The sequence below is a fragment of the Apium graveolens genome, chromosome 6, assembly GCF_009905375.1.
Source record: "Apium graveolens cultivar Ventura chromosome 6, ASM990537v1, whole genome shotgun sequence".
NCBI classification, from domain to species: domain Eukaryota; kingdom Viridiplantae; phylum Streptophyta; class Magnoliopsida; order Apiales; family Apiaceae; genus Apium; species Apium graveolens.
This window is the reverse complement of record NC_133652.1, coordinates 246,359,229-246,385,027: the sequence shown is the minus strand read 5'-3', so window position 1 is coordinate 246,385,027 and position 25,799 is coordinate 246,359,229. Positions and strand designations below refer to the sequence as shown.

General features: G+C 40.4%; 2 protein-coding genes and 1 non-coding gene across 3 annotated transcripts; 1 reads left to right on the top strand and 2 right to left on the bottom strand.

Annotated features, from left to right (window-relative positions):
• Positions 1–437: 437 nt before the first annotated feature.
• Positions 438–544, top strand: LOC141669297 (small nucleolar RNA R71). Its single transcript, XR_012553584.1, has one exon. It is a non-coding gene; the product is annotated as a small nucleolar RNA R71 (small nucleolar RNA).
• A 12,516-nt stretch (positions 545–13,060) lies between these two features.
• Positions 13,061–13,600, bottom strand: LOC141665867 (uncharacterized). The gene has a single exon (XM_074471851.1). The coding sequence runs from the start codon at positions 13,598–13,600 to the stop codon at positions 13,061–13,063; it is 540 nt and encodes a 179-aa protein (XP_074327952.1).
• A 1,836-nt stretch (positions 13,601–15,436) lies between these two features.
• On the bottom strand, positions 15,437–17,110 carry LOC141665866 (uncharacterized). The gene has a single exon (XM_074471850.1). The coding sequence runs from the start codon at positions 17,108–17,110 to the stop codon at positions 15,437–15,439; it is 1,674 nt and encodes a 557-aa protein (XP_074327951.1).
• Between the last annotated feature and the right edge of the window lie 8,689 nt (positions 17,111–25,799).

The following is a 25,799-nucleotide window of genomic DNA, read 5'->3' as shown; positions in this document are numbered from 1 at the left end:
TGAAGTTAGGATGATTGCGGTTGTTGGGATGATAAGTGGCTGGAACAGGCTACTGCGACCTCTGAAAGTTGCTTACAAACTGAGCTGATTCACTAGAAACAACACACTGCTCTGTCTCATGGGCACCGACACAAAACTCACAGACACTAGTGATCTGATTAACTTCATAATTAGCCAAAGAATCCACCTTCATCATTAAAGCTTTAAGCTGAGAAGCTATAGCAGTAGCTGCATCTACCTCCATAATTTCTGCTACCTTGCCTTGAGGTAGTCTTTGAGTTGGGTTCTGGTATTCATTGGTAGCCATCAGCTCAATCAATTCGTAAGCTTCATCATAGCTTTTAGCCCATAAGGCTCCTCCCGATGCTGCATCAAGCATGGGTCTAGAAATCGCACCCAATCCATTATAAAAGCAGTTAATGATCATCCAGTCAGGCATCCCATGGTGATGACACTTTATAAGCATCTCCTTGTAGTGATCCCAAGCCTCACATAAAGATTCTCCATATTGTTGCGCAAATTGAGTAAGTGCGTTTCTGATTGCAGTAGTCTACGCCGTAGGAAAGAATTTAGTTAAGAACTTTTGAGCAAGATCCTCCCATTTGGTGATAGACCCTGGTGGTAGAGAATGTAACCAGCACTTAGCTTTATCCCGTAGAGAGAATAGGAAAAGCCTCAACTTAATAGCATCTTCAGAAACTCCATTGAACTTGAAAGTGTCACAGATCTCGATGAAATCTCTAATGTGCATATTGGGGTCCTCTGTTGGAGAACCCCCAAACTGAACTGAGTTATATATCATCTGAGCGTGCTCGACTTGATCTCTAAGGTATTAGCCGATATGGCTGGTCGGACAATGCTAGACTGAATATCATTAATCTTCGGTTGAGACACTATACCATATTTGACCTGTAGCAACACCTTTTTTGATGTTACAAGCAAAAATGTTGGCTTAAGTCACTAAATTTTGATCTTAGGTTACACTTTTTTGTGTTGCAATAGAGGATAACTGATGTTATCATAGACATAAATAAATTGCTATGTTAACACAAAATATAGTGTTAGTATTAATATTATAATTAGTGTTGCCATAGACCTAAATATTTAGGCGGTAATAATGAGGGGCCAAAATTTAGCCCAAATTTGACAAAATATTAAACCGCCCAACAATAAAATTTTGACCCGCTCTTTTTACTTTTTAAATTAAAATACCAAATTTTGACCCACTAACTCTCTTATACACTCACAATTAATACTCTATTAAAACACTTTATCAAGTAACACTCTCGATGGGTTCTCAGTTGGGGAAATTAAGGTTTTAAATTAGGAAAATTAGGTTTCTCAGCCGGGGTCATATGGGGCCAGAGATTGAAGATCGTAATTAGGATTCTAGTAATTAGGGTTTGTAGATTGCGATTTTTTTCTTGGTTCAGCAAATGGGTTCTAGCAGCCGCTTTCTTGGAGTAAATTAGGATTCTAGCAGTCGGGTGCTTGCTTTCTCTTCTCAAATCGGAGCTTTTTTAAAATGTGTCGGGTAAGTTCTCTGATTTGTATGTATTATAATAAGGGGTAAAGGGTTATTTCGAAAGAGGAAAATGAAGATAATAAGGGGCATGTTGAATTTTGTTGGGAAATAATCTAAACTTTGTCTTAATTTATATTATTGTTATTCTAGCCATTTATTTCCAGGTCTGATAGTCAGGCCTATTAGTTGAAGTGGTCATATGACTGCTAACATTTTATTAGGAAGTAATTTGAATAAGTGGAGGTCTTATCAAGTTTGTAGGATATAGTTGCTAGTTTTTAGCTATGTTTGTGATAAGCTACATTAAAAATCATCTTATACGTTTTTTCATTTGTTAAGTTGCAAGAAATAAACATCTGCATTTTCTCTTTATTTCATTATTTGTTCCAATATAATTATAATTTACAATTAGTTATAACTAACGGTATACCTATTCCTATATAATAGCACTAAAAGAATACAAATCAATATTTTAATTCCATGCTCTGCACCAAAACTGATGGTATCGTATGCATCTTGCTTTGTTTATATGCTTTTTGATGGAAACCTTATTTAGAGAATGGTGGGGTAAACAATAGAACTAGACATTACTTTGTTTACACCTCTGGTTTGCAGGTTTACTTGTGACTTTTGTTAACTAGTTTTGTCTGTTTAGGTTGGTCTGTGTATGGTAAAGACCATACTGAAACAGATGTGTCCTGAGTCCAATCATGTATGATAATTTAGGAATAACTTTTATGTAATATGTTTTGATTTCATTGATATTAATAAAAGACTTGTTTGGGTTTTATTGCGGACTTTATCTATTTAAGTGTTTAAATAAGATATACCATAGTTTAGAGTAAAGCTTTTTATGGTTTTTTTCCCAGATGCGTTGACATTCCCCTTTTTTTGATATGATGAGATCATAATAATGAGACCTAAAAGATGATAACTCTAAACTTAAATATTTCCTGGTCATAGGATTACTAACTGGTAATTAGTAATCCGCAAAGATCGGTACATACTATGCTTGCTTCATTATGAAGGATGTCTGTTCTCATAGACATTTGTGTGGTGACACTATAGCTAGCATGTAGGTGCTTATTATAGAATAAGTTCACTGAACATGACTCACACAGCTGAATAACTGATGGAGTTCACTCACGTGTCAGCAGTTGTTCACATAGTGATAGTTGTACAAGTATCATTAGACTTGAGGTCATCATAGTCATCTTGTGTACACTGACCTATGCTTTGGTTTAGTTCTTAGTGTTCAGGGACAATTATAAGGGCTCTATTGGGTATAGGAATTTGTACACGAAGATATTGTATGATCAATAAAGGTTCTACCCCGTCCAGTGAAGGAAGAGAATGTTCAATGCTGATCCACTTATGCTAGTTCAGGAATTTCTGGTCAGAGTGAATGAAATTAGAAAGGAGTTTCTAATTTACATTAAATAGAACTAAGCATAGTGAATGGGAAAGCAAATGATTAAATAAGATAGGCTTGACACAAGTTCCATGCCTTATATTTAATCGTGACATTACAAGGTAGAAGGAATTAATTGTACGGTAACTACTCACTGAATAGGTTCTTGGTATTCTAAGCAGTGAATTCGTATTATCCGGATAGTCGCGATATGTTGAGAAGTATCCCTCACGATATAGAATAAATATGATTAATTTATTAATTAATCATATTTAATGAATTAGAGAATTTATATAAATAATGATAAAATAGTTTTATTATTATTTATTTCTACTACCGGCTTAATATTGAACCTACAGGGTCACACCATAAAAGAGAATGATTTAATGGTGGACGAATTAATTAATAATGGCTGGTAATTATTCATTTGTGAAATAAATAATTAATTAGCAGATTTAATAATTGATTAAATGAGATTTAATTAATTCTTAATATTATTAATTAAGAATTTAATTTTGGAAATTAAATCAAGTGAGAGAATTATTTTTCTAAAGTGTTTAGAAAAGGGATTAATGATTAAAAGGTGTTTTAATTATTAGTTAATTGGTTAAGAAGAATAATCAATTAAAGGGTTAATAATAATAATACTTTATGGAAAATTTTCAGCTGAAAATTTTGCCTATAAATATACTATTATAAACCCTATTTGCCTAAACCCAAATAATTAACCCTATTTCTAAAGTAGAACAAGAGGGAGGCAACTAATTCTCTCAACCTCTTCCTCCTCCATCATATTGTACTCTTGGTGGATACCGGTGGAGTGCTTTACACTTGAGGAGCAGCTGCTAGGGATTTCCGTTCATCGTTCTTGGATCGCTATTAAAGACCTTCATCTTTCCATTAAAGTAAAGCTTCTTAAGGTAAACATACTGAACTACGAATTAAATATTATTTTTCGCATGGATCCTGCGAAGGGTTTCAGTTTTTTTTAAGATTTAAATTTACATTTTCGTTGCGTTTATGTGCTAAAAACCCTTCACATACTTGTTGTTTACTCAGTCTGCTAATTTTGCAATTGTTTGCGCATAGGAAGAGTAGTAGATGAAAATTTGAATTTTAAAGAAGAAGTGGCTGCATTTTTGGGTTTGATCTGTGAAAATGTGTACGAAACAAGGTGATTCAGTTGTTAAAAAAGCTCTGAAGAGTTTGTGTTGTGAGAGGTCGGGTTGATTAGCTAAAATTCGTGTTAAGTAGCATCACTCCCAGAGCTGCCTGAGCTGTAACCTGTTGCTCCTTGATTTCACATAAACAACGATTAAAGCGACTTTCTGCTTTTGCTCACCGATAGGGCGGCATAGAGGTCAGTAGTCGATCCAGGTCTAAAGTCGACTCAGAGCAGATCAACTCCAGGTTTGGTTCGATGAAAGGAACGTAATAGCAGGAAATTCGAAAACGAAATATCTCAACCGGCTGCTATTATTGACTGTGAGACCGACTGGTCGAACAGATACGAAAGTCCCTAATCCGGTAGGGCCGGGCGGCTTTGTTATGGATGGTCTTATGGTGTTTTTTGTAGTTTTGACCATACAATTTTTTTGTAAGTTTCTTCTTTTTCCTATGTATGTTCTGGTGAATCTTTGTCTGCATGTCATCTGTTTATGTTCCATATATGCTTATAGTTTGAAGTTTTTTTTTGTTTTTTTTGATGGTTAATATTTAGACCCTCATGTCTGTAAGCCTTATTTTCACTCTCATTTTGATCTCATTTTCTGTTTGTTACTTTGTCTGTCTAATCTTTTTTTGTTTCTTAATTTCTTTAAAACTTTCCTATTAAATTTGGTTAATTTTTTCTTCAATGCTTGAATTATTTGAAGTGATAATCCTTTATAAGATTAATTATAATAAAAAGATTGGTAATATTGCAACATAATATGGTTAAACTCCAAGAATCTTGTATTAAATAGACTTGTGCCGTGAAAATATATCATAGTTAACGTTGGAGATCAGTTTTTATGATTCCTATTTTTGTAAATTCAGATTGTTGACTGTTCAAGAAACTTAATTTGATGAGCAAATGAGAGCTGTGGTAGATGATATGTGTCTACAAGTACAGATGCTAGGTGGAGGGTATGTCCATTACTTTCACTTATGAATTAATTGGTATGCTAATGTGTTTGTAGAATAATTGGTGAAGCGATTTCTTTCAGGTATTTTTTTTAAAAGATCGTATCATAATATATACACAGAATTGATAAAATATGTACACTTCAGTTCAAATGTTTAGATCATAAAATGGAGCTATCTGGGTACATTTGAACTATACAATTATTTGAGCTATTGTTTCCAAGAGCATTGACTTTGAAACTGATTGTAGTGCGTAATTGTGTCTTACTATATACTTGTTATGTTAATTATATTAAAGATAGATGTAAACAGATAACTATATTCATACTTTGGGATCAAATATTCAAGTTACAATTATATTCATTAACTAATTATTTATTATTAGTAACAGGTTTGTCATTGCTATATGTGAGCATCTTGTTCAAGAGATCAAAGCACCTACACTGTTTGCAACTCACTTTCATGAGCTGACCGCGTTAGCTCATAGAGATACTGCTCAGAGTTGTAATATAAATAACATAGTTGGTGTGAGAAATTATCATGCCAGTGCACATATTGACTCATCAAGTCGCAAGCTTACTATGCTTTACAAGGTAGGAAATTTCTCAATTGCTTAATGTTTTCTTTTCTGTTTTGCTAAATAGTTGCTTAATTTGCCATTGCCTACTGTTGACGGAGGAATTTGGGAACAACAAAACTTGAGGTTAGTAGCCGAAAACAAGATCTGTGATGGCAGTTCTTCGTCGGAAACGTGAACAGTAACCGATGAATCCGATGTACAGTATTCGTCGAAAAAGATGAACAGTGTTTGGTGGTGATGATTATTGGGGGCTGAGATTGCTTAGGGTTAATGGTGGCTCTTTTGCGCTCTCGCTTCTGACCCTTCACAATGTGCCTACGTACCCCTATTTATAGGGGATCAAGCCCACGTAGTTCTTGGGGAACAAGAAACCTAATGGGCTTAGATTTCTTATCCCGAGGCCCAGTAGGAAACCTACTGGAAACCGTCTTCTACTAGCTTTAGGAATGTCCGCCGATGAGGCCCAACCACAAAGGCCCAAGGCTCGTCCGTGGCTTCGAGACTTCACGGATAAGGCATCTCCCTGGCCAAGGATAACCCTCCGCTACCAGCTGTTTCTCTAGTCCGCGGACGCAGGTATAGCCGTGGTTCACCCCAAATGTTGGAAGCATTCTTGTCCCCCGATAAGGAGCCCCTACCAGATTGCAGGACAAGTGATCCCAAGCTTTTGGGTGCAAAGTGCAGGATACTCTAAAGTCTCCCAACGAGGACACCCGTTGACTACAGAGACAGAGCTCCCAAAGCACACACCAGGTTTCACCTCACATCCCCAATGAGGACACCCATTGACTATAGGAGGAGGTCTTCAGTCCAGGCATACCCCTGGAGGTCTCTGACCACGGACACCGCCTTTTCTGTAGATATGCTACAGGAAGGAGTTCTTCAATAGAGTACCTGCATCAAATAGGTTAGTAATAACATTCTCCATCTTCCTTGAATATTCCAGAGAATCCATCCAAGCAGCCTATCAAAGTTGCATTTATATGTTAAGTAGAAGTTAAGGGCGCACCCTAACATTCCTGTATGTCGGCGCCACCCTGTGTCATCAGCCTTTGGTCTCTTCCTATATCATTCTACATCATAGGGCGCACCCTAAATTATTCATCGTTAGGGCTCGCTCCAATTCTGTCCGGTCCAAAGTGTAGGTCTGTTAAAGCAATCATGTCCAAGCAATCCGTCCAAGGAGCCTTTCTTGCCCAAGGCGCGCCCTAAGGCTCACCACATAACATGTTTCAATTAAGAAATTTCTCTCCTCCTTTTCGATAATTGGGCGCGCCTCCTCTACCATATTTGAGGGCGCGCCTTTAGTACATGATAATCACAACCGTTAATCAGCTACTCAGTCAATGGGGCGCAATCTTTGGGCGCGCCTTCTATTTATGGAAAGTCAATCTTATCTTTTTCCTAGATTTCAGGCGTTTCTCCTTTGATTCTGCTCATCTTAATCTGAATATTGTTTATACCAAATTTTGGGCATAACAACTACCCCCCAAATTTCATATGCTATTGAAAATGGGATTGCAATTTCTCTTCATCTTTATCGAAATTCGTATAAACAAATCTTCCAATATATATTTTTATTATAGGGCGCGCCCTAGTCAGGGCGGATCTTACAATTTTTCCCTTTAAAGTTTTAATGAATATATAATAAGCCGCGCCTTGAATAGGGTGCGTCCTAGAAGTTTAAACGATTTAGAAGCAGTTCTCCTCGGTATTTAGGGATTCACAATTGATGTGACCGTTTTGACAGCTGTCACTCTTTTACTATAAATACTAGTCTCAATCAGTCATTTTTCTTTTACTTTTACTCTCCCCCCTTTTTCTTACTTTCTCTCTCCTCCCGAAGGCTCCAAAAACCAACGACATTGTTTCACTCGGAACCAGTCTTCTCTGTTATCATTCCCCAAATCTTTTCCAGCCAACTTCTTCCCCATTCGAAAAGGTATAACTAGCCTCTCGTATTTCTGAATTTCATTAAGTAAATCACTCTACATGTCATGTTCCTATTTCTGTTCTTGATAATATACATGAAATGGTGTATGTATATGTGTATGTATATGTGTATGTATATGTATAATTTCAAATTTTATTGCTTTAGATCCAAAATCAATGGGTCTAACTTCTAAATTTGTGTTTTTGAGAATTTCAATCGTTACTGACAATTTGCACATAACCATGCTTTTAGAATCCACCAGCAACATAGGACGCACCATATCTTTGGCTTATAATCTGTTCATGACCAGAATAGGGCGTGCCTGTTATAATAAAAAAGACTTATTAATAGGCTAAGATTTTCTTGATGGCGCACCCCTTGTTAGAAGGCTTATCTTAGAAGGGAGCTGACATAGATCATAGAAAGTACTCTTCTCTTACACCCCCCACCTATCTATCCCATTTCCTTTACACTTTTGTATCTCATTCTTTTGTATGGGGCACGCCCTCAAAATTTCTTTTGGTTTTTTTGACAGCTGGAAGACGAGGGCGCGTCCTCTCCTTTCTACCCTTTCAAGGATTTCCTTACCAATTTAGGGATCTACGCTCCCCCAAACGATTACTTCGACCCCCAGCCTCCAGACGCTCACCATACTCCCGCATTCCTAAACCGGGTGGCGCGCCTTCTTCAAGATTCTAAAAAGGGTTTCTTAATGGCGGATTTTTCAGACAGCTTGTCCACGGACAACACTCCTTTATCTCGCAGACGCGGGAAACATAAACTAGTCCAAAAAGAGAGGTCTCCCGCCCCTATTAGTACAAAACTAGACGATGACGATTGGTTTGAGAGTTTAAATGCCGACAGATATAGAGGCGTTGAGAGGGGTGTCAACGTAGGTGCAGGACCTTCCAAAGTATCCTACAAAGCTGTATCCCCAAGCCCATCTCCTCAACAAACAGAAGGCGCGCCTACTTCTCCCGTCCCCGAGGGCGCGCCTGAAGTAAGTGTGTCATCTCTACGTGATGAAGAAAATTTCCTTGACGAGGACTCCTTCCAATTTTCTACCTCTCCTGAGCCTTCTCCAATTCCCTTCCAACACTGGGAAGTTTCTGATAGTGAATTAGACTTTGATTGGGACGAATTTGAGCCATGCAAAAGAAACGTTTCAGGAAGGAGCACGGGAAGCTTTTCTGCATGGGCCTGTCCTCAGCTTGTTCAGATGAGCAACTGGGATGGCTCATGGAATTTTATGACATGGTGGGCATATGGGCGCGCCCTTTAAGCATGATGCGGCCCCATATCTTCAATTATAGGAGAAACTTTAAAATTCCCAGAATGGTGACCAGCCCCAAGCTGGTATCTTTGGGTATAGGCGCGCCCTTACATCCCTACCTTAGGGAAGTGATAGAACTGTACGACGTGGCTCCACTCCAACTTTCTCCCAACAGCTATAAGTTTATCCTGGCTCTATTCATTCTCTACATGGACTTGGGTTTTCCTCATCCGTTAATGGCAGAAGTTGCTTATTTTTTCAATCTAAGAAAATCTGACCATGGGTACTACTATTTGGTGGTGGACAAACAGCACAACAAGAAGGGTTTTTCCTCAGGCAAGCTTAGCCATGAAAAAGGTTGGAAGGAAAACTACTTTTATCTGTACGACGTTCCCAGAATAAGGATAAGATTTAACAAGTCACCAAGTAAGGGCGCGCCCTTTCGTTTCTTTCCTTGCGTTATATCTATATTTTTTCTTTCTTTTCTCATCCTTATACTTTTTCAGACAGACCAGTGGCCCAACCTCTTAAGGGCGAGCCCAAAAAACGAGCTGAAGCCCTCCTTAAAGTGGCTGCTGACAGGTGGAACTTAAAAACCTTAGTCACCCGGACCAACTTGATGCGAGTAGGAATCCTTTCTGATCAAGTAGGAATGAAGTGTAAATATGTAAAATTTAGGAAGGGTGCTCCTGTTTCTCACGTTGTTGATTTAGACAGTAAAGAAGAAGCTGAAGAAGAAGAAGAAGAGACAGAGGATGGCTCCTTACAAGGCCAAGATCCTTCAGGTTCATTAATCGTAGAATCTAACGGCGCGCCCTTCTACTATTGGCGCGTCCTACTTCTCTTCTATCGACTTTTTAATTATCACACTGGATATAAAGTTTTGTTCATTTAATCTCTCCACCTTTCAGGGCGCGCCCTTTTAGTGTAGGCGTAGCATTTTATACATGTTTATCAATATTGTCTTTATCCATTGCTTTCATTTATTGCCCTGTTCAACATACTTAACTGTCATGCTTAACTAATATGTTCCATGTTTTGTGCAGAAATGGCCCCTCCTAGAATCCCTAAATCTTTTGGGGCGCGTCCTGGTGACAAGCCTAGGCCTAAGTCAAAGAAAGATGCTCCTGCAGCACAGACATCCGTCCCAACTTCTGCTCCCATTCCTCAAACAGCACCTGCTCCGAAAAGGCCCACAATTGATCTTACAGAGAAACAGGGTGTGCCTAAGTGGCATAGAGCAGAGGGCGCGCCTTCTAGCTCTTCTACTGCCTTGAATGCTCTTGGCCCCATGGGTTCCCTTCATGTTTCGGATGAAGAAGTGGAGCAGTGGCAAGCCATGGATTTGGGAGATACCGCTCGTGCTTCAATAAAGGCATCTTGCCAATTGTTCATCCACTCCACTCGAGTGGTGGACAAGCTACTGGAAGAGGGGGCGCGCTTGGAGAGGCTGCAGGGTGACAACAATATTTTGAGGAATACCCTCAAAGATAAAGACTTTCTACACGCCAAGGACATCAAAGCTAAGGACTCTGAGATCTTTTTTCTCAAGGATGAGGTGGCCAATCTTACTTCCCAGCTAGGGATTGCCAACAAAAAGGCTACCTCTCTCCACATTGAGCTTGGTGCAGCCAACTTGAGGATTGAGTATCTGGAGGAGCAGCAGAAACTAGGCTGGCCTGATGAGAAGAGGGAAATATCTGATGAGGCATTTGCCAATGGTTTTCACTTCTACAGAGTTGGCTTTGTGGCCAATGATCCTGACTACTCCTTTGAGAAGTTTGGGGATGAGACTGTTGCTGAGATGGTGGAATTTAAGAAAGAGCATGCTGCTGAAATCAAGGCAAGGAGAATAGAACTTGGGTTAGAGGAGAAAGAAGGTGAGGGCGCGCCACAAGAGGAAATCCCCAAGGACGCGCCTGAAGCTGATCCCACTATCCCTCTTCAAGTTATTCCTCCAACAAACCAGTATCAAGGCACGCCTTGATTAATTTTAGTTTAAATTTTGAATACTTCTGAGGAGCCAGCCCTCTTTTGATGTTGTGCAAAGCTGTATGACTTACTTTTCTGCTACTTTTTGACTTTTGCATGTATGGCTCAATGCTAGTTTTATCTTTTCTCGTACTTATAAAAGTTTGTTAAAGCACTTTGATGTTTTCCTTGGCCATGACCTATATTTTCACGATGGCGCGCCCTTGCATCACCATAAATCTTGTTAGTTCATTATGTCTGATGTTGCTACAAGGCACGCCTTTTGTTATCTGAGCTTATTTATTTATAATGCTTTGTGGGTGATTTCTTTTATATGATCTCGAAGTTGTTGTCGTCCCTCTTATTGTAGTGCTTAGATATGAGGGCGCGCCGTATTGCAAATAATATGTACTTTTTCTTACCAGTAGTACCTTTGCAATATTTTAATTTACTTATTAGTCCAAAGGCGCGCCTTAATTTGGGGAGGTTTTGCCTTAGCTTATTTTGCTGGCCATATGCATTTATTCCTTTCATTCTTGTCTACTATGTCTATCTTGATTATGAAGCAGAAGTTATCAGATAGGGCGCGCCTCAACATAGGGCGCGCCTTTAATGTTTTTCAAATGAGAATTTTCATGTCAAGCAAATATAGTAATTTGAAGTAACTTTTCTCTTTTATTGATAATGCGCTCTAGTGTGTAAATTACACCAGTCCCATGGCTACTATGCTCTATGGGGAAATTATTTGAAAAAATTTTCTTCCTTCTGCTAGTTCCAAGGTTCGCGGTCATATGTACTACCCCCTAGGCTAGGAGGAATTTATTTGCTACTAGCCTATTACATAAGAATCAAAATAAGAAAATAAGGGGGACACAGCCATACCCTATTGATAATACTTCCGCAAATGTTCTGCATTCCATGCTCGAGGAATAAGTTTACCATCCAGATCTTCTAAGCGATAAGTCCCTTTCCAGAGTATAGCTTTAACTTTGTACGGTCCTTCCCAATTAGCTCCAAGCACCCACGTGCTGAGCTATCTTAGTGTTAGGCATAACCTTTTGCAACACGAGATCTCCAACCTTGAACGGTACGGATTTTACCTTTTTATTGAAATACCTTGCGACCTTCTGCTGATACGCAGCGAGCTTCAATTGAGCGTTCGCCCGGGCTTCATCTAACAGATCCAAGTGGAGCCTCTGGTTAACTTCCGCATCTTCCTCGATGAACGCATCTCTCCGTAGAGATCCTACTCCTACCTCCACGGGAACCATGGCCTCATACCCATAGGTCAGTAGAAAAGGGGTTTTACCTGTGGTCGACCTAGGTGTCGTGTTGTAAGACCAAAGGACGACCATGGGCATTTTTTCTGGCCAATCCCCTTTTTTCTCTTCTAATTTTGCCTTCAAGATATGTTTTATGATTTTGTTTATGGCTTCTGTCTGACCATTACTCTGCAGATGAAAAACCGCGGCGAAGTCTTTTTTAATATTTAAGTCCTCACAAAGCTTCCTTAACTAATTACTATTAAATTGCTTCCCATTGTCTGAGATGAGTTTGTAGGGGATGCCGAACCTGCATACTATGGAATTGAACACAAAATCTCTTATCTTCTTTGCCGTGATCGTGGCTAGTAGCATAGCCTCTGTCCATTTGGTGAAGTAGTCCACAGCCACCACGGTGTATTTCATACCCCCCTTTGTTTTGGGTAACTCTCCAATGAGATCAATTCCCCACATGGCAAAAGGCCAGGGGCTTGTTAATGAGGTAATGGTGGATGTCGGGGTGTTGGAATAGTTGGTGAACCGCTGGCAAGGATCACAAGCCCGAACAAAATTGAAAGCATCTTCCCTCATAGTCGGCCAGTAGTATCCTTGTCTGAGCACTTTTAATGCTAAAGAACCACCCCCCGAGTGATTGCCGCAAATCCCTTCGTGCACCTCTCTAAGAATATAATTTCCCTCTTCCATGTCCACATAACGTAACAGTGGCTGGTTAAATCCCTTCTTGTATAGTACCCCGTCATATTCGACGTACTTTGCGGCCTGGTACCGAAGGCGTGGAGCCTGTAGTTTGTCCTCTGGTACAGCTCCTGTCTGAATATAGTTATGGATGGGAGTCATCCAGTTTTCTTGTGGGATTTCTTGCATTTGAAGCACTTCCACCTCCGGAATACTTGGAATTTCCTGGATTCCCAAAGGGATTTATCCAAGTTGAATGCTTTCCATTTTTGAACCCATCTTGGCCTAAGCATCCGCATTACTATTTTCTTCTCGCGGAACACTTTCTAGCCTGGCATTTGAAAAGTTTTCCAGGAGGCGTTTTGCACATCTCATATATAGCTCCGTCCGCGGTCCCCGGGCTTGGAATCCTCCATTGACCTGGTTCACAACTAATTCGGAATCACTCCGAACTATCAAATTCACGGCCCCTACCTCCAAAGCTAATTTCAGACCGTTGATCAAGGCTTCATACTCAGCATCATTGTTGGTAGCATAAAACTTGAAATGGATAGCACTCATCAAGCGGTGCCCCTCCGGAGTGATCAAGACCATCCTGGCACCTGACCCGTTGTTGTTTACGGCCCCGTCCACATGTAATGTCCACCAAGGGTGGGGGAGTTCCTGCTTCTTTTCATCCTGATGACTCTCTTGCGAGGTTGGTTCTGCCAGCACTATGGCCTTATCATCAACTTCTTCATCGAACTCAAGCACGAAATCGGCCAATACTTGTCCTTTGATTGCTGTGTGAGGACAATATTCCAAATCGAACTGCCCTAGCTCCATGACCCATTTTAACATTCTTCCTGACGATTCGGGTTTATGTAGAATATGCTGAAGCGGATAAGCGGTGCGAACTTCTATTCAGTGAGCCTGAAATATGGTCTTAGCTTTCGTGCCGCAAGAATAAGAGCGTATACTAGTTTTTCCATGTTGGTATACCTGGTTTCTGCGTCCAACAACCTTTTGCTTACATAGTATACAGGCCACTGGTGGCTTGCTTCTTCCTTTACCAATACGGCACTGACGGAATATTCAGACACCGCCATGTACAGAATCAAAGTTTCTCCATCTTCTGGCTTGGCCAACATAGGAGGATTTCCCAATTGTTCTTTGATTTTCAGAAAAGCTTCTTCACAGTCAGGAGTCCATAGAAAATCCTTCCTTCTTCCTTTGATTGCCTTGAAGAATTCTTTGCACCTATCCGACGATTTTGACACAAATTGATTTAGGGCCGCGATCCTTCCTGTCAGACTCTGTACCTGTTTGATGCTGGTGGGAGATTTCATGTCTAGCAGGGCTTTTGTTTTTGCCGGGTTAGCCTCAATCCCCCGGTGGTTAACCATGAACCCCAAGAATTTCCCCGACTCTACGCCAAACACGCACTTCTGCGGATTTAGTTTCATCCTATATTTCCTCAGAATATGGAACATTTCAGCTAAGTCGGCGATGTGATCTTCCACCCTTTTCGATTTTACGAGCATTTCATCCACATACACTTCCATAGTTTTCCCAATCTGCTTCTTGAACATTTTGTTTACCAATATTTGATAAGTGGCACCGGCGTTGATCAGACCAAATGGCAATCCGATATAGCAGTAGAGCCCTCTATCAGTGATGAAAGAGGTGTGCTCCTAATCAGGCTCATACATAAGGATCTGGTTATACCCGGATTATGCATCCATGAAGCTAAGTAAAGCATGTCCTGCCGTGGCGTCGACCAACTGATCAATTCTTGGTAGGGGAAAATAATCTTTCGGGTATGTTTTATTCAGGTCGGTGAAGTCCACGCACGTTCTCCATTTGCCGTTGGGCATTTTTACCAACACCGGGTTTGCTAGCGATTCTGGGTAGAAAGATTCCCGAATTAGTCCGACGTCTAGGAGCCTCTCTATTTCCTCTGCTAGGGCTATAGCTCTTTCTCCGCTTACGGCCCTTCATTTTTGTCGAACCCCCTTATGCTTGGGGTCGATATTCAATCGGTGGCACATTATTTCTGGATCAATTCCCACCATATCAGAATGGCTCCGTGCAAATACATCAAGGTTCGCCAACAGAAATATTGAAAGACTTTCCTTTAACTTTGGTGCTAACTGGGACCCTATTCACAAAACCTTACTCGGGTCTTTTTCATCAACAGGGATTTCAGTCGTGTCCTCTGCTGGCCCCATCTTTTCTAGCCGGCATTGGTATCCGGGGATCCAAGTTAGACGAATCATGGATCTCATTGTCTTGTAGAGAGGGTGCATCCCCTTTAGGAGGTGCGCCTTGCGTAGTAGAGGCATCAACTTTTTCAGTATGTTTTGCGGGCAAGGGTGCTCCTGCAGGGGGAAGGGCATCACCCCGTTGGAGGCTTTGCAAGACATCAAATCTTCCTTCTAAACGTTCCCCATGGAAATCTGCTTGGACTATGGTATCCATCGCCTCCTCTTCTTCCAACATCTCAATTCTGATTGTGTCTTCCAAGTACAACATTGTCGGGGGCAACTCAGAGGGATGTTCATCTTCTTGCTCAACATAATAGTGGATTCGGATTTCCTCGGTTGGTTGCTCAATGCTTTTCTCCCGATCTACGTCCGGAGTATCTTCGGCGTGGGAGTCTTTCCTAAAGCCTTTCATAGCTTACCTGTAGCACTCCCGAGAGTCATACTGGGAACCCTTTATACTTCCCACCCCATTTGGCATTGGAAATTTAATAGTTAAGTGATGAATTGAAGTGATGACTCTCATCTCCCGCAGAAAAGGTTGTCCCAATAACACGGTGTGGGACGATTCCTGATTCAGGACCTTAAATTCAAGCATCTTTGTTACCGACAATAGGCTCTCCCCCAGAGTACATGGCAGCCGAATCGACCCCATGACTCTAACTCCTGCGCCTGAAAAACCATAGACCCACGAGTCTTCCCCAGACATATCTTGATCAGGTAGTCCCATCCTTTTGAAGGTGCTATAATAGAGGATGTTTGCCGAGCTTCCATTATCCACGAAGGCTCTATGGACGTTCTTGGTTCCGATTTGGATGGAAATAACCAGCGCATCATTGTGGGGATGATGTACCCATCGGGCATCTGCTTCTCTGAAGGTGATATCCATGGACTCACCCTTAAACACCTTGGGTGGCCGAGTTTCCACCCTATGAATATCTGTGAGAGGCCTGGACCGGGCTTCCCTAGCGTATTTTACCAAGGCTAGGTTGTTGCATTCCATCTCAGGATCTCCCCCGTAGATTATTCGGATACTTCCATTCTTAACAAATTTATTTTCCTCCAGGGTATCATTGTTTGCCCCGCGCGGGGCTCGTCTTTCCTCTTCCCTTGTTCTGTCATCCTTGTGCTTCCTTACTTCCTTGACTACCCATTCTCCGAGGTATCCTTCCTTGATAAGCGCTTCGATTTCATCCTTTAGATTTCGGCACTCATGTGTGTTATGTCCACATGATTCATGGTATTCGCAATATTTTTTCTTGTCTTTCCTTTGCCATGACGATAAAGCTTCAGGTTTTCTAAATAGCCCTTTATTCTTGTTTACTTCGTAGATATGCTCGATAGATGCGACCAAAGGTGTGTACCGGCTTGTCCTGTAATCATAGTTTGAGGGAGGACTCCATCCCCTCCTTGTGCTTGCTGTATTCACCCGGTCTGGGCTTCGACTACTTCTTCGGTACCTTGGGCTTGGAGACCTATCTCTCTTCCTTCCTTTGCTTCTCTGACTTGACTGTGAAGTCGGTTGCATCTCTGCTAGAGATTGTTCTATAGCTTTAAAAGATTCTGCCAAAGCGAAGATGTCTGCCAGAGTAGCCGGGTCTTTCCCTTGCAAGTGCTTCCAAAAGTCCGAGCCAACCCTTAATCCCGCGATCAAGAAGCTTTTCAGGGCTTCGTCTGATGCCCCCCTCACGCTAGTAGACTCAGCATTGAACCTCTTGAAGTATGATGTCAAGCTTTCATTTTCTCTTTGCCTAACATTGGCAAGAGTTGTGACAGAGGGCGTGTATCTCACCGCGGCTTGGAACTTGGTTAAGAACAGAGTTTTCATTTGATCCCATGAGGTGATCACTCCTGGCCCGAGCTTTTGAAACCAGTGATGGGCGCTTTCTCTAAAGGTTGCCGCCAAGAGACGGCATCGAGCCAAGTCCGAGACTTGGTACACATCCATCTCTATATTAAAACGGCCCAGAAATTCCACCGGATCTGAGTTTCCGTGGAAACGGATATCGCTAGTAGTGTTGCGATATCCGGCCGGCAATTGTGCCTCTCTTACTGCCACCGAAAATGGGGAAGGGATTTCGGCTGTGGCCATCACCCTACCTTCCAGGTGGTTAAGTAGCCTTTTCAAGTCTCCCACATTGAATGTTCCCACGCCTGGGATGGTCTGCATTTGAGGCTGCGGACCTTGGGGCTGTAATGGAGGTACCTCCACTTGATTCCCTCCGGGGGGCTTGCTGCTGGTTCGTATTCTGGGCGTCTTCGGCTATCACAATTATTTCAGGATTTCGTCCTTGATTCTCTTCTCCACCTTGGCCACGGCCCCGGGCCGTACCGCGATCATAGTTTCCTACATTTCTGTGATCATCATGTTCCGCATAATCATAGCCATCTGCTTGGTTATTCCAGCGGGAATCAAGGTGACCGCGGTAATTATCGCGACAGTATCCCTCTAAATATCTACCTCGGCCTCCACCTCTTCCTCACCATTGAGGCCTTCTCCAACGATCGTTCCATACCCACGCCCATATCGATCTAGCGATCTGCGGGGAGGAGCTCTCTCATGATCGCGGTGCCGCTCCCGATTTTCCTGGGAATTCAGGGGCACACGCGTTGGATCGCGGTGCCGCTCCTGATTTTCCTGGGAATTCAGGGGCACACGCGTTGGATCGCGGTGCCGCTCCCGATTTTCTTGGGAATTCAGGGGCACACGCGTTGTATCATGGGGAGTCACATCTCTATGATCAGCTTCTTTTTTCCATTCAAGTAACATTATTCTCAAATCATCATTGCCCAAGTGAATCCCCAAGCGATCTTTCAAAGCTGCGAAGCTTTGTTGCTGATTCTCCAGCATCGATTCCGCCTTTCGGCGCTCCTCGAGACTACGTCCAGACCGGTGCGGATGGGTGGCTCCCCGGGTGTCTGTCCGCAGAATTTCCCGTCCATCAGCATCTTCTTCCACTAGCTCGATGATTGGGGACGTGTCATTAGAATAGTCCAGGCGTCGCGGGGTTATCAGCACACGCCCTCCTTCAGCACGGCCATGGCCGGCTGAGACATCCCTATCCGTCTTGGGTGCTTTTCCAAGTGTATGAGCCGCTCGGTTGTGGCGAAGACCCCTCCTGGACTTGCGCCGTTCCACAGTGCTCAACCTTGAATCGAAACCATTCAAAGCATCGCCCATGCGATACAGTTGTTCCAACAAGTCGGCATTGCTGATGAGCACAGGTGGCTGTCCTCCAACATCCGGCGTGGGACGATCAGTCATTGGCGGAACGTAGGGTTCATATTCATAGCGATGATCAGAATCTTCTTCAGAACTTCCATCATAAAAACTTCCATCATGATATTGAGACATTCTTCCTCCCAGATGTAGATCTTGATTAGCCCCTCCTTCTAGCGCCAATTTGTTGACGGAAGAATTTGGTAACAACAAAACTTGAGGTTAGTAGCTAGAAATAAGATCTGTGATGGCAGTTCTTCGTCGGAAATGTGAGCAGTAACCGATGAATCCGATGTACAGTATTCGTCGGAAAAGATGAACAGTGTTTGGTGGTGGTGATTATTGGGGGCTGAGATTGCTTAAGGTTAGTGGTGGCTCCTTTGCGCTCTCGCTTCTGACCCTTCACAATGTGCCTACGTATCCCTATTTATAGGGGATCAAACCCACGTAGTTCTTGGGGAACAAGAAACCTAATGGGCTTAGATTTCTTATCCCGAGGCCCAGTAGGAAACCTAATGGAAACCGTCTTCTACTAGCTTTAGGAATGTCCGCCGATGAGGCCCAACCACAAAGGCCCAAGGCTCGTCCGCGACTTCGAGACTTTACGGATAAGGCATCTCCCTGGCCAAGGATAACCCTCCGCTACCAGCTGTTTCTCTAGTCCGCGGACGCAGGTATAGCCGTGGTTCACCCCAAATGTTCGACGCATTCTTGTCCCCCGTTAAGGAGCCCCTACCAGATTGCAGGACAAGTGATCCCAAGCTTTTGGGTGCAAAGTGCAGGATACTCCAAAGTCTCCCAACGAGGACACCCGTTGACTACAGATACAGAGCTCCTAAAGCACACACCAGGTTTCACCTCACATCCCCAACGAGGATACCCATTGACTACAGGAGGAGGTCTTCAGTCCAGGCATACCCCTGGAGGTCTCTGACCACGGACACCGCCTTTCCTGTAGATATGCTACAGGAAGGAGTTCTTCAATAGAGTACCTGCATCAAATAGGTTAGTAATAACATTCTCCATCTTCCTTGAATCTTCCAGAGAATCCATCCAAGCAGCCTATCAAAGTTGCATTTATATGTCAAGTAGAAGTTAAGGGCGCGCCCTTACATTCCTGTATGTTGGCGACACCCTGTGTCATCAGCCTTTGGTCTCTTCCTATATCATTCTACATCATAGGGTGCGCCCTAAATTATTCATCGTTAGGGCTCGCTCCAATTCTGTCCGGGCCAAAGTGTAGGTCTGTCAAAGCAATCATGTCCAAGCAATCCGTCCAGGGAGCCTTCCTTGCCCAAGGCGCGCCCTAAGGCTCACCACAGAACAGGTTTCAATTAAGAAATTTCTCTCCTCCTTTTCAATAATTAGGCGCGCCTCCTCTACCATATTTGAGGGAGCGCCTTTAGTACATGATAATCACAACCGTTAATCAGCTACTCAGTCAATGGGGCACAATCTTTGGGCGCGCCTTCTATTTATGGAAAGTCAATCTTATCTTTTTCCTAGATTTCAGGCATTTCTCCTTTGATTCTGCTCATCTTAATCTGAATATTGTTTATACCAAATTTTGGGCATAACACCTACTAACTGAATACATGCAATACACATTATCTGCTGAACCTAAGTAAATTATGTTGGTTTGAGGGTTCAAGGGTGTCTTTTGAAGAATATGTTTCATGCTTCCATACATGATTGGTCCCGCTAAAGATTGTACCCCAAGTTGTATAGCCTACATGTTTGAGAAACTACTGGGTCTGCGCTTTAGGTTACCAGCTAATTACATTTCTTTCTAAATAGAAACTCTTCCAATCAGACAGTTTATAGTTTACATGTCACTGCAATATGGTGGAATAAATTTTTTATTACGAATCAACTCTCCCGAAGGTCCTAGGCTCCTAGCTAATATGAGATTATAAACCCTGTTTGAGAGGATAGGCAAATTATATTTTTAGTGAAACTATTTTCATTTTAAAGGGTGAGCAAGAATCAAACTTTCTCCAAAGAGGATAACAACAATACATTACTTTATGGAAAAACTCAAAGTTTTTCAAAAATTATTATATATATAAATGTATTTTTGTTAAATTCTACCTCTATTATGTCACATCTCCAGGTTGAACAAGGGGCCTGTGATCAGAGTTTTGGTATCAATGTTGCAGAATTTGCCAAGTTTTCAGAAAGTGTTGTTGCTCTTGCTAGAGAAAAGGTTGTCGAGCTTGAAGATTTCTCACCGACCAGTTTCGTCTCAAATGATGCCAGTAAAGAAGTATGTTTCTTCTTATGTATTTAACATAATGTAGCAGAACTTTGTATATTACTTTTTTCATGGAGCCCAATACTACACGGCTTACCTTAGGCTTTACAAAAACACCTTCATAGTCATTAAATTAAAGCCATATACACACATGTATGATATGCTCAATTTTGTAGATTATAGTGGTTGACTTGAGCAAGATGAAGTGTTTTTGGACTAAAAACATAATGTTTTGGTCTATTTTATGGTGACCATTACATAACATAACAATATAACAAATGCAAGATATAAGATATAATGACCTAAAGTATGATATTTAGATAAAGAACTTAAAAGAACTTGTGAGATTTTATTCTAATATCATGGACAATGACTGGCTTGAGCTCAAGAAACATAGATAGTATAGCCCTTGTGGATGCTGGTATCCCCCTGAAATATCTTGTTAGTAACGTAGCTGGTTTTATTGCCGAAACCATTCAGGTCAGGCAATCAATTTGTTCAGTATTAAAGCATATTTCTACTTGTATACATAATAAATTGATGTGGGTTGGGATGTTTATCTGATAACATATCATTATTTTGACAATTGTGGGGAGCCGGGGGAGCAGTTGGACTGGCTCCGAGATACTTGAAATTGGTTTATGACATTGTACGAAAGGCTGGTGGTCTCTGCATTGCGGATGAGGTGCAAACTGGATTTGGTCAAATAGGAAGTCACTACTGGGGTTTCCAGACTCAAGATGTAATTCCAGATATAGTTACAATGGCGAAGGTTACCTCATTAACGTTACAAGTTCTCTATAAATACAAACCAATATTCTGTAATCTGAACTCGACATTGTGGTCGTAGTTCTAGTTATGTTCTATACTTATAAACATTAAGGGCGTGTATAAAACTCCGCCCACATATGTGATTTGGAACTTTGTATGTGTTAAATTTGAACTTTAATTTGAGCTTTAAGTTAAATATTGTATTTAAGTTTTTAGTATTTCAAGTGTGATCGATTGATATATTTATGTTAGTAAAAGTTGGAAAAAGTGTTACAATAAATACCAAAGTGTTAAAAAAGAATGTTATAATAAGATATAAAAATGTTACCAAAAGATTGAATTGGGTGTTACAATAGCAAATATGGTGTTACAAAAGAGTCTATTCCAACATATTTTTGGTGTTACTAAAAGATAAGGCGTGTTGCAACAGAACTGTGGTTACACTTTCAACTTGTTACCATAGAAATAGAAAATGTAACTATAGGTACTCTACTGTAACACATTGAGAGGTGTTACCAAAATTTCAAAAAGTATAACTGTAGACACCTATTGTAGCAGGGGCAAATCCAACACCCCCAAATTTTCAAAAAATGTAACCATAGCTCATTTTTTTGCTTTAGGTAATACTTTTTGGCCATTTTAACACTTTTTTGGTGTTTCTACAAGTCAAATATGGTGTAGTGAGAGTAATCCATCAAAGCCTTCATATTCGCTCCTGGTTCTCCCATTGTAATAAGAGCTTTTTCTTCAACTTTCTCCTCAATAAGAACTTCTTGAAAAACTTCCTTAGCTACTACAACTTCTTCCTCAGCTTGATCCAGTGTTCTCTTTCGAGACCGAGAATGCGTATGCATACACGCTCGCTAGAGTACCTGAAACATAACAGAGAAATAAGTAAGTAACAATGTCCGAGTCAATGAACATTAACGACCACTGATGACAAACACATAAACTAAAAATTAACACCGAGTCCCCGGCAGCAACGCCAAAAACTTGTTAGGACGAAAACATGCGCTAATATTCATGCAAGAATACATGATCGAAAGTAATATAGAATTATTTCTAGTTCGTTCTCACAGAGACTGGTTTAGGTTAATTTCAATCAATGCACTTATGCAACAATGGTATAGTTATTATCCAATGCTAAGATGAATAACAAATTGAGATAGTTTATAACTAAAAATTATCTAAGAGATTATACTAAAGAACATTAACTAGGAGATTAAAAGGATTGATTACTATATGACACAAACATGGAATTCTAACTTCATTACTATTTCATTCAATAGCCTCTTTGTTCTCAACCTTAACATGCAATGGTAATTACACTAATCAGATAACACGAAACTAGTAAATGCCAACTTTCATTGTACGATTACCCTACTATCAGACATCCATAAAAGAGATAGAAATTGAATAAACACCAATTATATTGAGACCCTATATGTCTATAGAATTTGACAACATAACGGTTTAATGCACAAGTTATCTATCATGATTACATAGGATAAGTAAGTTGGTTAAATTTACCTACGAATCATGCATATCAAATATATGAACCTATGCTAGCATCGCAAGTTCTAAACCCCTATATTCAATTTCGCTTCAATAGAGATTAACACACTATCTTACAAGTTCGCGACGCTCATAAGATGAATAAGCACAACCAATACTTTGTTATCATAAAATCACCACACACTAAGGTATCGAAACATAATAACTACAGAAATCCATAAGTAAATTCGCTAGACCCCCACTATAATGATTAGCCCATTATCGGACTCATCAGCAACGTGGGTTCCTATGAAAGCATGGTATAAAAAACGTAGTCTTAATACTGAATAAATAATAAACCAAGTACGTAACAAGAGTATAGGTTCTCAAATAAGAAAACTAGCATCCAATATTATAACTTAGAACAAAAAATCACAAGCATAAACTAGAGTTTCTTCGCCTTCGTTGAATTGTGCTATACGGTCTTCTTACCCCTTCTCCTTAAGCTCTGGAACGTCTTATTTTTTGAAGAATGATCTTAAGTTAACATTATATAGCAACCCATGCAGATTAAAAGTCTAGCAGATCAAAATTATAATAGAAATAGGATTCCTGGAAATCGACCCGTGCGGGCGCGCGCTTCACCAGCGCGGGTGCGCTGCAATTCTGCATCTTCAACGCGGGCACGCGTTACTACAAAGCGGGCGCGCTGACCTTATGGAAAATCCTTATTTTCTTATTTTCTTGGCTGGTTTGAGTTGGCAATCCTCGAGCAAACTTCCTGAGCACCATCCTAATACCAATTTAGCACCAAAATAATGCTAAATCTCCTGAGTCTTTTAATTATGCCTGAAATGCAAAAACATTACAAAAACACATCAAATACACAAATAACTCGAGTACAAAACACCAATTCAAGCCTTTATAGAGCATTCTGAGTGGACATAATTTCCACTTAACACAGCCTCAGAAGATTCCACAATAGAAGTTTGCAACTGCCAGGAGTTTTTTCCATCTCAACACAACCATCTCAAACGAATGTGCCTATCTTAGCTTACTCTTCGGTACTATATCCAATAGTCCAACATGAACTCGATATGAGCTCAAGCATTCTCACATAGCTATACACACTCATACACACTCTCATTTTTAGTTTATTATAACCTCAGCTCTTATACCAACCTGTAACGCCCCCAAATCCGGGGTCAGAGGATTTGGTCGTTACGATGAAACCTTAATTCAAAATAATCTATTTAATCAATAAATAAATGCTAGCAACTGAAATATAGCATTTTTGACCCTAAACTACCCCAAGATGTTTTCAAAGTTACAGTTCTAGAAACAAGAATTCAAAGTTCCACAAATAAATTTTTCACTTTCTTTTCAAACTCTTTTCAACAAATTCCAACTCATGGCTAAACCCGCTAGTATAGCTTTGAAAGAAGTATACTAGGCCCAAATACACGATAACACAACTATAACATATATACACAACTTTATACAATATAACTTACTTTAGTTCCGCAAACCCTGGACCAACCATCTTCCAAAAGCTTCTTCTAAGCTTTCTCGAATCACGCGGCTAAACATCGCAAGCTAATCCACACTGGAAGGTTAAATCTAAAAACTGGCAAGTATGAGTGAAAGAAATGCTTAGCAAGTTTATTATAACATATATAAGGTCTTTTGATATAGAAATCGACATCTGCAATAGAGTAGAACATTTAAAATCAGAATTGCTGAATCAGAAAAGTTTTAGTTAAAGAATCCCACAATTTATTCCTTAAATGTATTGAAAATACTTTCTATATTTTCGAGTGAAAATGCTTCAGCAATACTCTGAATCTCGACGAGAATAATCTCATAAAACAGTGTTTACAGAATTATCGTGAACAACAATATGAAACAAGGATTATAGACTGAATCATAAACTCATTCAAAACTCAACACTTGATATTAATGCTCATTTTGATGTCATATAAAATTAGATATCAATACGAACTTTGATGCTCACAACATCCCATACTGAAGTCAACATCAATCATCTATATTAATACCACTTTTGATATTTAACAACAAACTAAATATCAACATCAATCAGAAACTGAATCAAAACTATATTTCACATTTTACTCAAAATAGAAACACTAAAGAAATCATTTATTAGATGATTATCAAAATAATTTAAAAATAATAATTTAGATTGGAATCCTCAAATGACGGTGTGTTGCCGTCGGTGATTAGCCGCGGAGCAACACTAGTCACAACCCCAAAATAACACTAACAAAATATAACTAAATAAATATAAAGTTATTACAAATGGTTGTTACACAATAGAATCCAAGATCGCAAAGGTTTAGTGTTTGAACAGTCCAATATTATAACTATTACAACTTATATATATATATATATCAAACTACCGGACCTCACACAAACACCAACTATATTACCTGAGCTCTCACATAAGCCTCATCATCTCCACCGGTGGAATCTAACCATACTTTCTAGCTGAAATAACATGAATGAAAAGCAAGAAGTTAGCCAAACGCTCATCAAGGTATATCATATGACATAATTTAACATCATAGCAATTTATATCTGGAAGTTAAGGTGTATGGCATCATTATTCAAGTCAAAACATTTATAACCAAATTATTGCTCAAAATCATTTAAGACGCTACAGATTACAGCCGGTGATCAGCCGCGAAGTAATCCCGAACCTCGCTGGGTTCTTAACAATTTAATGGGATCCCTAGGCATCTTTTAAGCCTAATATAATAAGTGTGAAAGGGACTTACATCTCAGTCTAATTTACCAATCTCATGAAAACATTCTTTTATTTAAAGAGCAATTATCTTTTATAAAACTGATGCCAATGAGAACTTTACAAAGATCTAAACAAAAGGGGTTTAAATCATCAATCAAGGATTCAAGTGATGAAACTCTTATCAGAATGATTTGACTTCTCACTAGCAGGATTTTCAAAGCTGGTCAGCAACCGTTTGACAACCAGGGAAGAAAGTATTGAAAAATAATCATAAC

What these genes read in the sequence shown, in the direction of transcription:
- LOC141665867 (XM_074471851.1), bottom strand. Translation starts at nt 13,600, where the DNA reads ATGGAGCTAGGGCAGTTCGATTTGGAATATTGTCCTCACACAGCAATC.
- LOC141665866 (XM_074471850.1), bottom strand. Translation starts at nt 17,110, where the DNA reads ATGGCCACAGCCGAAATCCCTTCCCCATTTTCGGTGGCAGTAAGAGAG.